Below are 15459 nucleotides of genomic sequence, written 5' to 3'. Positions count from 1 at the left end.
TAAAAAACACCACGCGGCACGCGTGACAGAAAGCGTTTGTTTTTACTTTATTTCTTTTCAAAAAGTCCTTTAAATTATAAAATAAGTATATAAAATATAAATACCACTTTTAATCAGTTTCTAAATACAAAATCACTTAAATTAATTAAAAAATAAATAAAATGAAAGGATCGGATTATCAGACATGAACCAACTTAGCTTCCAAGCAAAAGTACGAGAATCCTCTCAAAATTTCCGCTGTTTCCCTGGAAAATTTCCCATCGAAAATGGATTTCATCGAAGCTTCTGGAATTACCAATATTCCAATTCCAAATCTCATCTCCTTTTAGTCGTTGCTGCTGCTTCTCCCTTTGCTTCTTTTTTGTAACATTCAGTTTAAAAAAAAAAATAAAAAATGATAGTTTGCCCAAATAAGGCTCCTTAGAATTCTTAAGCAGTAAGGAAGGAATTGCACGCGGGGGACATTTCGGTAAATTCAGGTGGAGACCGTACTATAATAAGTAAGACCGTAGAATTTTCGCACACGCATTCTGCGCGCTTCGGTCTTTAATTATTCATTTTTTTTGTTTGGTATTTGGTAATTGGTAAGAAGAGCTTAGTGCTGAGTTGAGCTTGAGACGGCGAAGTAACTCGCGATTGATTGATTTTGTTCCCGAATTCAAGTCCAATGGAGAGAGAAGGCTACAGAGGGAGAGGCCGCGGAAGAGGCGGAAGAGACGGCGGTTCCAGAGGCGGAAGAGACGGCGGTTCCAGAGGCGGAAGAACCGGCGGCGGAGACTTTCGTCATCATCAGCCTCGACCTCAGCAGCCTCAATGGCGGAGGTCGGCTCCATCCCCGGGACACGGCAGTCCCTCACCCCCGGTGAGACCGTGGTCTGGACCGATGTCTCCAGCCGTCAGAGCTCCGTCACCACAGCCACGGCCTCAGCCTCAGCCTCCGCCCGACCCTTCTGCTTCACCGGTTGTTCGACCTGTTGTTGCTGGTATGATTCATTCTCTTTTGAATTCTGTGGAAAGGTGGTTCTTTTTCTTTCAGATCGTTTTTTTTTTTTTTTGTTCTTGGACATCTTCATTTATTTATGTTTAAAATACAATGTATTATTATATTGTATGTATTTCTTAACTTGTGGTTTATGATAATATTGGCATTCCTATCGAATTTGTTCTTAATTCTTAAAAAATGGAAATGGAACTGTTTTCAAGGACTAGGAGCATGTAATTGCACCAAAATGAGTGTAAATGGAATCAGATTAATCTGTCAGGAGTGATTTTATTTACTGATTGCTGATTTTATTATTCCAGAAATTCAAAAATTGAAGATCTCGGAGCCGGTGGCTTCATCTTCTTCTTCGTCTTCACACAATGCAGCTAGATATACTCCAATTAAACGTCCAGATGGAGGTGGCACACTTGCGATCCGAACTGTCAACATTTTTGTCAACCATTTTCCAGTCAATTTTACTCCTGAGAGTACCATAAGACATTATGACATTGATGTTAAACCTGACGTAGGCCCCAATCATGGTCGGCCTGTGAAATTGTCCAAGACTGTTTTGGCTATTGTCAGGAACAAGTTGTGTGAGGACTATCCTGATCAGTTTCCTCTGTCGATGACCGCTTATGATGGTGAGAAGAATATATTCAGTGCTATTGAATTGCCAACTGGGAAATTTAATGTGGAGTTCCCAGAAGGAGAAGACATGAAGTATCGTACTTACGTATTCACCATAAAGCTTGTGAATGAGCTGAAACTTTGCAAGTTGAAGGAGTACTTGACGGGGAGTCTCTTTTCCATTCCCCGTGATATATTGCAAGGAATGGATGTAGTAATGAAGGAGAATCCTTCTCGGCGTATGATTTCCGTTGGCCGAAGTTTCCACCCTGTTGAACCTTTTCCAGATGATGACCTTGGGTATGGACTCACAGCATCTAGAGGGTTTCAACATGGCCTAAAGGCCACCTCCCAGGGTTTGGCATTGTGTTTGGACTACTCTGTTTTGGCATTTCGTAAGCGTTTGCCAGTTATAGATTTTTTGCAGGAGCACATTAATTTTGATGTGAATGGTTTTAGAGATTGGAGGAAAGTTGAGAATGCATTGAAAGGCTTGAAAGTTACCGTAATTCACCGTCAGACCAAACAAAAATACAGTGTTGCTGGGTTGACTAGGGAGACCACACGGCGTCTTTCATTCACTCTTGCAGACCCAGAGGGCAGGGATCCACCAAGAGAAGTCAGACTTGTTGATTATTTCAGGGAAAAGTATGGCAAGGATATTATGTACAAAGATATTCCTTGTTTAGATTTAGGAAGAAATAATCGAAAAAACCATGTGCCTATGGAGTTCTGTGTCTTAGTTGAAGGGCAGATATATCCGAAAGAGTATCTGGATAGAGATACTGGTTTATTTTTGAAGAATATGTCACTGGCTAAGCCAGTGGATAGACAGAGCATGATTTCTCGAATGGTACGGTCAGGAATTGGACCATGCGGGTATGTAACTGCAACTTTTTTGTTTTTTATATATAAGAAATTAAATCTGAAATTTCTGTAGAAGGTCAATTCTTGCATAAACTGATCCTGGATGGTTTAATCATTGAGTTATAGATTAATGTCTTTAATTTTAATTTTAATTTTAATTTTTTAAGTCATTGAAGTTATGGCAATTTTTTTTCTTTTAAATGTTAGGGAAACAGTTGTTGTGAAAAATAGATCTCTTCCAATATATCATTCTTTTTGAGTTCATAATGATTTATTTTAAAGCTAATCGATTCATAAATATTTTTGTCTGAAATTTTTCCGTGAAAATACTGCATTTTTTCTTCTTAGCTTTTCTTGGCAATGTGCATCACTCATGGTCGATCACATTATTGTTAGTGTAGTTGTTAACACTAAATTTAGTAAACCTACGCATTTTTATGCTGAAGTCAAATGTATGCAGATTGATGGAGTAAATAGTATGTCACTATTTTTTTTTTAATTTTTTTATAAAAGGTAAGGTGGGGTGGGAAAGCCCAAATACAGTTTTTACCCCCTTACCACCCCCAAGAATCGAACCTGGGTTTTGGTAGAGGCTACAACTTCACTGCAACCAACCCGACCACGCCCTTGGGGGTAAATAGTATGTCACTATAATTTGGCTTAATCCTAATTTTTCACAATTTCATTGGCAGAGGAGAGATCACTCGGAACTTTGGTATTGATGTCAATACAAACATGACCAATGTTGTGGGACGCGTCCTTGGGCCACCGGAATTGAAGCTAGGTGCTCATGGTGGAAAGGCGTTAAGAATAACTGTAGATGGTGAGAAATGTCACTGGAGTCTTGTTGGAGGAAGAGCTTTTGTGGAAGGTAAACGAATCGATCGATGGGCTGTAGTTGACTTCAGCGCTTCTGAACGATATGATAGACTTTATCAAGACCAATTTATTGATAAAATTATGGCTCGGTGCAAGACTCTAGGCATGGACATGCAGTGGCCTGTCTTATGTGAACCTGCTTCAATGCGTCTGTTCTCTAATGTTGGAGGGCTTCAGGAACTCCTTGAAGATGTTACTTCAAGGGCTTACAAAATTGGCAAAGGTCATCTGCAGATTCTTATTTGTGTAATGTCTCGGAAGGATGACGGTTACAAGTATCTCAAGTGGATTTCTGAGACTAAAGTTGGTGTGGTGACTCAGTGTTGTTTGTCCACGAATGCCAACAAAGGTAAAGGTCAAGATCAATATCTTGCCAATCTTGCACTCAAGATCAATGCGAAGCTTGGAGGCAGCAACGCAGAGCTCATTGACAGGCTGCCTTACTTCAAGGGTGAAGACCATGTTATGTTTGTGGGTGCAGATGTTAATCATCCTGGTGCGAGTAACAAAACTAGTCCATCTATAGCAGCTGTTGTTGCCACTGTAAATTGGCCTGCTGCAAACAGATATGTGGCAAGGGTGCGCCCCCAAGATCATAGGACAGAGAAAATTCTGAATTTTGCTGGCATGTGCTTGGAGGTTGTTAAATCTTATGTTCAGTTGAATAAAGTCAGGCCACAAGAGATTATAGTGTTTCGAGATGGAGTAAGCGAGGGCCAGTTCGATATGGTTCTCAATGAAGAGTTGGTACCACTAAAGATGGCATTCAGATCAATGGATTACCACCCAAGAATCACACTTATTGTGGCCCAGAAGCGACATCAAACTCGTCTATTTCCAAAGGGTAGGATGGATGGAACCTCCAGTGGCAATGTGCCACCAGGGACAGTTGTGGACACAAATATTGTGCACCCTTTTGAGTTTGATTTTTACCTTTGTAGCCACTACGGAAGCCTTGGAACAAGCAAGCCCACTCACTACCATGTCTTATGGGATGAGCACGGGTTTACTTCTGATCAGTTGCAGAAGCTTATATATAACATGTGCTTCACCTTTGCTCGGTGTACTAAGCCTGTGTCATTGGTACCGCCTGTGTACTATGCTGACCTTGTTGCGTACAGAGGGCGCTTGTACCATGAGGCAGTAATGGAGGGACAATCTCCAGCTTCAGTTTCATCATCATCTTCATCTTTGACTTCGACATCGCTGTCATCGGACGCTTCATTTGATGAGAGGTTCTACAAGTTGCACACGGACCTGGAAAACATGATGTATTTTGTTTGAAGGGTCAAAACATGTTCCATCTCTTTCCCCTCTGTACGGTAGGGGTTAGAGATAGCCATAAGTCACTGTTCTACTGAAGTGCTCAGAGTCTCTTGACAGTGTACATTTTGCTTAAGCAGGCAACGTGGCTTTCTCTTCTTGCTGCAATACAGGTTTACTCCTTTCTGAAGCACCTAATAAAGGAGTTTGTGCGTGAATCTAATGAGTTTCAAGTCTTTTGTCAATTGAACATGCTTACTCTTTTGAAGTTTGTACCAACTCATGGATGAAGCGATTGGACTTGGTATTTGATGTTTGTGATGTCATTCCTGTGCTCGTGTGTCTGTGATTGAAATTAAACTCTGCGGTTTAAAGGATGTTATGTTATTGTGGTTTAAATGACATTACATGTCGGGTGTTTGGCTCTCTATCTTAGCATTCTGTTTCCTTGTGATCATTGGTATATCTGCAGACTGATTTTCCATTTTACGTTGCAGCTTTAGATAGCCATAAAATGACACGGTTTAGCAACGACGCAGTTTTGCCTAAAGATTGTATCGATACCTGAATTTGCAAATAGCGTATATGATGAGCAAATTAACTGTCATAAATATATACTGTTCGTGACTAAAATCAAGCATATCTCTGTTACAAATTATAGGCAATTATCTCTTCATTTTTTTTTCAGAAGCATACTTCGTTTCAACACTCACAATGCAGATTTTATTATTTTATTTTGCTTAAAAAAAATGGAGGCTCATGGGATTCTACCCCAAAAGTAATGCTTGATAATTGATCAAAAACAATAAAACTAGCTATTTGGCAAAAGAGATGTTAATAATCAAATTCTTAATTCTGTTACAAATTACAGGTGGTATACTGAACCAATATGCCAATCGGTTTTTGGTCATTGGCCGAGGAATGGGAGTTTAGGGGGACCGCAGAAGATGGCACATTAAATCCAAAAATAAAATACATACAACGCCAACAAATCAACCTAAGAATTTTTGGATTTATATGCCATCTTTGTTTTTCATCTTGTTGGATTTTCTAACGGTAGTTGACAAACGCGGACAGGGAATTTTCTTTTTAGTAAGCATGGCTAAGAACAGAACATCAACCACAAACCTAATAGAAATTTTACCGAGTCAGTATATCTTTATATAAATATAATTCCAATACCTTTGGATACCGATCGAACCGCCAGCAAAAACGTTTTCACATCAATTAATCATTTCAAATGCAAAAACGTTTACACATCAATTAATCATTTCACCGAAAAATTACAGTTATGTAATACAAAACTGTTCATATGAAAAAGAATCAAAAGTACAATTTTCTCGTATTGTTCCGAGAGATCTTTTTAGTTTTAATCAACAAGCACGTTCTTCTCTATTTTATTTTATGTCTGCTTGTTCCTTTCTATTTCTTTTGTGAAGGTCCATGGTTTTTGCTCTATCTAAAATACTGTTGTGTGGTGGTTTTGGGTTCTTTTGCAACGATTTTCTATTGAAATGTGTTTTTTTCTAGTAGATTTAAAACTTTCAAGCTTTTAAACTTTAGATCTAGAAAAATACATTGTGTAGATTGGTTTCTATAAGAGATTTGTTATTTTATCAACAATTGGTGGAGCTAATAAAAGCGAAAATTCTTAAAAAAGTTTAGGAATATTCCTGATTATACTGTGTGCATCTTTAGTGGAGATATCCTTTACTGATAATCCAGTGCACTCTTTCCTCCCCGTTCGTCAGTAAGCATTTAATAGCTCAGTTAATTTGTTTATTGTAATATATATGTAATTATATGCATATTGAACTAATCGGTAATGAATTTCTACTAATCTGAACTTTTAAGATGAAATGAAGTTTCTACTTATTTGTCACACAAAAAAAAAAAAAAAAAACAACAACAACAACTACGCGCACATAATTTTATGTGCCAAACCTATTACATTCTTAAATCTTGGTAACATATAAATGATATTTTCTACTAGAGATTAGGCTTTACAGAAACTAAACACAGATTAACAAAACTTTGGAGAGTGAACTATATGATACACATATGCGTAATCCATGCGCATTGAAAAGGAGGTGAAAGCTAGAAGATTTTTGAAATTACTGAAGCTTCAAATTTCCTGTGAAGACCAAAATAAGCCCATCACCATGATTCTGAAGAGGTCCAATTACCTCTTTATCCCATGCGGAGACTGCAGAGAAGAAATACAAGTAACTCTTTAGGTTTATTGGAAGCAAAAGCAAAACTCATGAAGATGATCAAGTGTTATCATATATACCTGAAGTTTTTGTGAGTCTCTCTAATGAAAGAGAAGCGAGTGTTCGCTCCTCGAGAGCTCTGTCATAGCGCGATGATTCCAGCAATGGTGGCATGACGAAAGTCAAATGATAGACAGAAACATACCACGTTTTCATACTTGCTGTACAATGAATCGTGCGAGTACGGTTTAGCAATCTAGCGGTCAAACATGCCCTTGCAAATGCTATCTTTTGATCGTTTAGTCCCCATACAATTTGAGGAACCTCCAAGAACTTGTCTTTACGAATTCCAGAATCAGAATCCGCAGACAAATATCGAGTTTGGATAAATTCAACGCTCTTCGGTTCAATCCCAACAAATCCAAAGAAGGAAGGCAGCCATGCAGTTCTCATAAACAGAGCAACAACAACCAAAACAAGACGTTTGCACGTCAAAGAACCCATTTTTGAGCGAGAGCCAAACAATCTTTAACTTTTACAATTACATAACAAATCCATTCAAATATTTCCAACCCAAACATAGTTTACAGCTTTTCCATAACAACTCTGTGCTCAAACGATCCGATTCAGTCAGAAGAAAAGCTTGCACATACCCAGAAATTTAATCACTTGCTGAAAATCCAATAAATAATGCAAGATTCAGTCCAAAACAGGACCAAACCAGCCAACCTTACATAATCATGACAACCAAGAAAAGTTAAAGCTAATGTAAATAACGAAATACATATTAAAAAATAATAAATGAAAACTACTTGTCCACATTAATATCTTTTATAAAAATAAATACCAAAGTTGGTTGGTGTGAGTGGTTTGGCAATCTCACTCTTTAAGAGAGGTCAGGAGTTCAAGCCCCGCTCTCGTATGAAGTCACTATTTTGGCCAGTATTTTACCCCTTACGGGCCGACCTGGTGTGAGCGGAGATTAATCTGGGTTATGGTATGAGTTAGTTAGTGTGAGTGGTTCGGCACTCTTATTCCTTAAGAGAGGTCAGGGGTTCAAGCCATGCTCTCGTATGGAGTCACTAATTTGGCCAGTACTTTACCCTTTACGGGCCGACCCGGTGCAAGCAGGGATTAGTCTGGATTGTGATATGGGCTTAAAGGTGCCTCCCACAGTTGGGGTCCACTCAAGACTACCTCGTGGTTCAGACAAAAAAATAATAATAATAAATTGGAAGGAGAAAAAGAAGGGAAATAAAATCACAAGAAAGAGAGGTGAGAAATTGTGATTTTGTTAAAAATGGGATTTAATTAAATAAATAACACCAAAAGAGGAAGTGAAAGTGTTAGGGTCAAAGCCAAATAGTTAGGAGAAACCAAAATCAAATGAAAGGACCCATTTTAGATTTTGTAATGAAATCAAAGTACTTAATTATTTAACTAGAAACCTCAATTAACTTAATTGATCAAGAACATTCAAGAGTCAATCAGAAACAATCTAAAGAACAAGTAATAGGAAGGAAACCAGAGAATCAACACCTAGTAAAATAATGTGGTTTGGTACCAAGGTACTTACATCCTTGGCTGAAGAACCCAGCAATGCTTGAAGCTTTTATTGTTCAAATTGATTACAATGAAACTTTAAAATATCAGAACTAAATCTCTCCATAGAGTATTTTCTATCTCGCTCTTTAAGGCACTGAAAAATTTAATCCAAAATGATCTTCTAATCAGGTCACCTTAGGCTTATGTCCAGCACTAGAATACAGTTGTTAGCTGTAACAGCTTTAACCACCAGCTGGTCCCCACACAGGCACTGACTCTGCTTGCCACCTCATCAATGAGTAATAGAATTTAACTAACTACTTCACAAATCTCCCCCTTAATTTAATTCTACTGCTACTTCACCCATCACTGCTTCAGCATCTGTTAACTTGACTTACAAGTTAACAACCCCAACTAAGTCCAATGAGTTTTTGAACTTGACTGCTGGCACTGTTTTTGTTAATATGTTTGCTGGATTATCTTAAGATGAAATCTTGACAACACTTATCACTCCACGATCAATTGCACCCTTATAAAGTGCATCCTCACATCAATATACTTAGTTCTCTCATAGTATTTGAGATTTTTACTCAACTGTTTAGCACTTGAGCTATCGTAGCTAATTGAAATTGATTTTTGATTAAGCCCCAGTTCATACACTAAGCCTTTAAGTTATATTGCTTTTTTAGCAGCTTTTTTAAGAGCAATATACTTTGCTTCAGTTGCTGAGAGAGTTACTGCTGACTGTAATGAAGCTTTCCAGCTCGCTTCAGCTCTACAAAAAGCAGACACAAAGCCTATAATTAACCTCATTTTATCAAGGTTTCTTGCAAAGTCTGAGTCCACAAACCCAAAAACTTGAGTTGTAGCTTCATTGACCCTTCTATATAAAATACCATGCCCTACAACTTCTCTAAGATATCTTAAAATCCACTTAACACCATGCCGATCCTCCTTTCCTGGATTCCTCATTAATCTGCTAACAACTCAAACTCAATATGCTATATCAGGTCTAGAACACACCATGGCATACATGGTGCTACCTACAGTACTATGATAATGGATCTTTCTCATATATTTCATGTATTATGGAATTACCGTTTTTAATGAATGAAATAAAGAAAACCAATGTTGTAGTCTTGTAGATAACGAGACTGAATAACATAGACCAATTGACAATTGCTTGCATTAGTATCAAATGTGTGTAATATTCATAGTTCTCCATAAGAGTTTATATAGATTAGGTGCATCACTTCAACATCTATTATAAACCATCTGATTGGCCTAAATAATGAGTTATTACTAGTCAGGTGCATTGATTTAGTATGTTGAGAAGGTGTACCGACCAATGTAAGTTTTTTCTCACAGTTTACAAATGTGACACACACACAGGGGCGGAGGGTGCTAAGGGCGATGGGGGACTATAGCCCCCCACCAATAATATTTTTTGAAGTTTTAAATAAAAGTAAAAAAAATTAAATATACATAAAATGTTGGCCTCGGTTGAAATATTTTGCACATACTATTACTAACATAAAATAATTTTATAATAAATAAAAAGCCTTACAACTTACAAGAAAAGCCCAATAGAGATAGCGTTCTTTTTACGATTAATCAATTTGATCATCAACGTTTACTAATTGGTTAGCCAACTGTTGCGGCAAGAACAAATTGTTGCGGCAAAAACTCGTCACAAATCGCACTTCACTTGGAATTTAGGTGAGTTTAACACATTCTCTTAAACTTTATTAAGGATGGAAAGAACTGATAAAGGAGATAGATGTTACCGTAGTCAGTAGTTGTCTTATCTACGGTCCTGATAGGCAGTTGAATGAAATACTGAAATTGTCAATTAGGACGAATGTTGTTGCCGAGTTGCTTGACGATATTCCTGAAATTCAATCATTATCTAATATCTTTTAATTTGTAATTTATGTACTGCTTTCAACAATTGGAGATTTTTTTCTATTGAATTAAAATCAAGCTTGTCTAGTTTCTTGGAGTTTAATAAATCTCTGTTGCATTAATTTCTTTCTTTTTGCTTTTTTAAAAACCTGTGCTATGATCAATGGCTCAAAGATCTAAGCATCAATGATTATATTTGAATTTTGCCTGGCACTGATGCTTGACACTTATTTTATAACTTAGCTTATTGACATTTGGTTTGGCTCGCAAGTAACGACTAATGAGTTTGACCATGTCATTGCTATTCAGGTCAGAAATCATTTGGACAATCTCTTTACAAAAAACACTCCAGATTTTACTCAATTTCAGTTCAGTATACGGTATGTTTAATTTATTTCCTGCTTGATTTTTTTATGGTTCAAATATCTATTGCTTTAGATTGTCAATTATTCTGTCCAATACGCTTCTCTTGATTAGTAACTTGCATCTCACAATTTCCTTATTGATTGAATTCTAGGGGTAATGAGGATATAGATGAGAAAATCATCTAAAATTGGTCAATATTTCAAAAGGAAGACATTAGAAGAAAGTTCTAATCCACCAGTTTCTGAAAATTCACCAATTTCACATGTCAATTCTCCAAATTCTGAAAACCAACTTTCAAAATCTCCAAGAATTGAGACAAGTAAAGTTGATACTCAGCTTGTGGAGCGTGATCTAGGATTGTGTCGCCAGATTTGGGATTATGATGTCAATCAACGAGATGAAATTCGAAGAGCATATATTATGTCGGGTCTAGACCAACCAAGACTTCCAGAGTATCCAAAATCTGGATCAGAAAAGCATCCTCGTCGATTTCAATCTCTATGGTTTGATTCTTTTCCTTCTTGGTTAGAGTATTCACCTACAAAAGATGCAGCTTTTTGTCTACCATGTTATCTATTTAATGCACCATTTGCACAGCCTAAGCATATTGCTTTCATTGTTGAAGGATTTAACTCTTCGAAGAAGGTTAGAGATGAAAAAATTGTGTATTCCTTAATCATGTGGGAAATGATCCTAACTCAACTCATAAAAAGGCTGAAAGATCAGGTGAGGATTTGATGAGATAATCTCAGCATCTAGTGCAGGTACTTAATCGATACTCTTCCTAAGAAATTGCAAATAATAAACTGCGATTAAAAACCACAATTGAAGTGATTAGATATCTTGCTTTTCAAGGTTTTGCTTTTAGAGGTCATGATGAAAGTGAAAAGTCATCAAATTGTGGAAATTTTATTCAATTACTCAAAGCATTTGGTTCTAACAATGAAAAGGTAGCAAAAGTGATACTAGATAAAGCACCAAAAGTTTGCCTCATATACATCACCGAATATCCAAAAGGAAATTTTACATGTCTTTTTAATGAGAGTGAAAAAGACAATTCGTGAAGAAATAGGAGATGCCAAGTTTTACTTAATTGTGGATGAATCACGTGATGAGTCAAAAAAAGAACAAATGGCAATAGTTTTAAGATTTGTTGACAATAATGGTTTTCTTCAAGAACCTTTTTTTGGTCTTGTTCATGTCTCAAACACTTCTGCAGCAACCTTGAAAAATGGAATACACTCTGTATTGTCTCATCACAATTTGAATATTCAAAATATTCGTGGGCAAGGATACGATGGTGCAAGCAACATGCGAGGTGAATGGAAAGGCTTACAAGCTTTGATTTTAAAAGATTGTCCTTATGCTTATTACATTCATTGTTTAGCTCATCGACTACAGTTGGCTTTAGTTGCAATATCTCATGAGGTTGTTCATGTTCATTATTTCTTTACTAAATTGACTTCTATTGCGAATATTGTTGGGGCTTCTTGCAAGCGCCATGATGAACTCAAGCGTGCTCAGGCTGCTGATATTGAGTAAACGATCTCCATTGATGAGCTTGAGAGTGGAAGATGGCTTAATCAAATTGGCACTTTACCAAGACCTGGAGATACTTGTTGGAGTTCTCACTTTAGATCAATCTCTAACTTAATAAAAATGTTCAGTGCTACATGTTCAGTTTTACTTAATATCATTGAAGACGGGACAACTGCTTTTCAACGGGGAGATGCTGATGCTGCATATAAGGTAATGACAACTTTTGAGTTTGTTTTTATCTTGCATATGATGAAAGAAATTATGGCAATTACTGATATACTTTGCCAAGCTTTGCAATCTAAGTCTCAAGATATTTTACATGCCATGCATCTGGTTTCATCAACTAAAACACTTATTCAGAAACTGGGAGATAATGGGTGGAATACTTTACTTGATCAAGTGAAAGTATTTTGTGAAACAAGAAATATAGATGTCCCAGAAATGGATGCTCCTTATGTTGCAAGACAAGGTCGAGCCCGTCATCAAGAAGATACTTTTACTGTTGCTGACCATTACAAGGTAAATATTTTTTATGATGCTATAGATTGCCAATTACAAGAACTGAATAGTCGATTTAATGAACATGCAGTAGATTTTCTTATTCTTAGTTCAGCACTTGATCCCCATGAATGTAGAAAGTCTTTTAGAATTGGTGATATTTGTCAGTTGGTTGAGGGGTTTTATCCAGCAGACTTTACAGATGCTGAGAAAATAAATCTGAAAAATCAGCTTGAGCATTATGAGTATGGTGTAGTCCAACATGCAGAGTTCAAAAATTTATCAACCATTTGTGACTTGAGTCAATGGTTGGTCAGTACAAGGAAAACAAAAACATTTCCTCTTATCTATAGAATAATTGTTCTTGTGCTAACTCTTCCAGTGTCAACTGCAACTTCAGAACGGACATTTTCAGCTATGCGTATAGTCAAGACAAGACTTCGCAACAAAATGGAGGATGAATTTCTTATTGACTCTTTGATTATGTACATTGAAAGGGAAATTGCTGAAAAAATAAGCATTGAATCAATAATCAATGAGTTTTAAGATATAAAAGAACGTCTAGTTCGTTTTTTATGTTGGGGATCTTGATTTTGATAGCGATTTTGTAGGGGAGGGGACTCTTTTGGTTTGTAATTTTTTTTCTTTTTATATTAAAATACAATCTTTTAATTAATTATTTACATTAAATAATTGCCTTATATTTTTTTAATACTTTTATTTGTTATTTAATTTTATCCTTTAAGAATTTCAAAATGTATAGATTTGGCCCCCGTAGAGATCTGGCTTGAGCTCCACCCCTGCAAACACACACATATATATGATTTTAAATTAATTAAAATAATATAATATCTACTTAAAAAATATCATTTGCACCAAGCTTAGAAGGATTGACTAAAATAGCTCATCCTTAGTTGGCTTTGAATTAAGGTTACCTTTATTTGATTGAATAACGTTGTTGATATTATATAGTCAAAGATAAAAACATAATGATGATAAGATTTTTAAATAACAATAACGATAAATTTATAAAGTTGGAATACAAATTTTTACTAACGTAGTAATTAATGTGACATTATCACATGACATTATCTTATTAGATCATGTAATAATTAGCTATTGAACTTTATCATTTCATATCAATTGGGAAAAAACGTTCTATAAATTTTTTATTAGTAATGGATTCCATTTAAAATATTTAAAAAGATAAAATGAAATCAAATAAATGTAACTTTAAAAAGGGACTATTGTATCTTACAATAACTTTTGTCTTTTGTGACTGAGTTATTGTAAAATTCCATTGAACTTTATGTACTCTGTTTTGTTGATAATTTTATTAAAAAGTATTATATACTTTCTACTTATATTATCAAAATTCAATTTATCACATTCCACTCTTTTGTATTTACTATTTTTTTTTTTAGTATTAGAGGAGTTTTTATTTACAACCACAACACGTTGATCATCATAACACACTAATATCAATAAAAAGATAAAATTACCCTTAAATTAGTACAAAAAATTGAGGAATCACGATAGCTCTTCTTCTATCACTCATCGTCAACAAAATTTTCAAGGATACGACCAATTATCTTCGTTACAATATCATCTCATAATAATTAATCCTTTCATAGAAAAAAATTAATAAAATAAAATAAAATAAAATTCCTTTGAATCCATCTCTCTCCACTATCAATTTCTCTTCATCATTGTTTTTAACTAATGGCAAGCTAATAGTCAAGGACACCATCAATCTAATCTTCACTGACTGAACCATTGTCACCCTAAGTGGTATCCGCCACTACGTAATTTGTTTGTTTTTTCAAATGGACAGCCGCAATTTTCCTTCATCATCGACCCAACACATTTTCTTTTCTCCGAATCAGATGGTAACAATAAAAAATTTCAGGCTTTAAACTATTGTTGTGGTCATTATAATGTCATTTGTATGTTGTTGAAAGATAGAAAGCAATCTAAAGGGAACTAAATTCGTAAAAAGAAATTATCCATGATTGTAAAACCATTACTCCAAGTTAAGTCTTCAACTCTCTGTTAATTTTCACTTTAAAAACCTACGATGCCATTTTAAATCAATAAATCAAAATGGATGACTCTAGCTTTGCAATTTTGATCTGCATGGCTTTGCTTTGCAGTAATGGCGTAATCTCGAGTGCCGTCTCCAATGAAGACTCCACTAGAAGCAGTGCCATTGCCATTGAAGACTCCGTTGGCTGGCTGCTTCACCGTCTCCCTTGAGTGCTCCACTTGCGGCCGCGCCCTCTCCAGTCACTATCAGCTCTTCGTCGTCACCTCTTCCGTTTTATTCTTCTCCGACACCAGCAAATTTTCCATCACCAATCTCAATGTCTCCATCTGATGCTCTTGCTCCGTTTTGAACAGATTTGCCGTTTTTGGATCTCTAGCTTTCGGGCTATTTGTTGCCGTTTTGGTTATATAGAGTTCACTGAGTGAAAGATCAATTTATTATTATATTTGGACAATTTTTTTATTCCATTTTTTTATTATTTACATAATTTGTACTCATAGAAATGATTCTTTTAATTTAATTTACTTCTTATTATATTTTTTCTGGTTAAAAAAATTATACATTGATTGTGGAAACAGAAAATCATAAATGATAAATATCCAAACTCAAAACCTTAGCCACTATGATAAATATAAAAGATGATGATAAATTGAATTTTGATTGTGTAGGACTTGTAGCTAAGTAAAAAGTATCATAATATTTTTTAATAAATTACAAGTAAAATA

At 35.8% G+C, this 15459-nt stretch overlaps 2 protein-coding genes across 2 annotated transcripts; both read left to right on the top strand.

The window, feature by feature from the left end:
• The first annotated feature begins 393 nt into the window (after positions 1-393).
• LOC18051885 (protein argonaute 2) lies at positions 394-5051 on the top strand. Its single transcript, XM_006448685.2, has 3 exons — positions 394-983; positions 1303-2491; positions 3172-5051. The coding sequence occupies exons 1-3, from the start codon at positions 668-670 to the stop codon at positions 4640-4642; spliced, it is 2976 nt and encodes a 991-aa protein (XP_006448748.1). The 5' UTR covers positions 394-667; the 3' UTR covers positions 4643-5051.
• A 7258-nt stretch (positions 5052-12309) lies between these two features.
• On the top strand, positions 12310-13233 carry LOC18051884. The gene has a single exon (XM_024190960.1). It carries the CDS (start codon positions 12310-12312, stop codon positions 13231-13233), a length of 924 nt encoding a protein of 307 aa, XP_024046728.1.
• The last annotated feature ends 2226 nt before the right edge of the window (positions 13234-15459 follow it).

This window comes from Citrus clementina, unplaced genomic scaffold, assembly GCF_000493195.1.
Source record: "Citrus clementina cultivar Clemenules unplaced genomic scaffold, Citrus_clementina_v1.0 scaffold_2, whole genome shotgun sequence".
Classification (NCBI taxonomy): Eukaryota; Viridiplantae; Streptophyta; class Magnoliopsida; order Sapindales; family Rutaceae; genus Citrus; species Citrus x clementina.
Note: the sequence above shows the minus strand (reverse complement) of the source record. Positions and strands in the feature narration are given on the sequence as shown.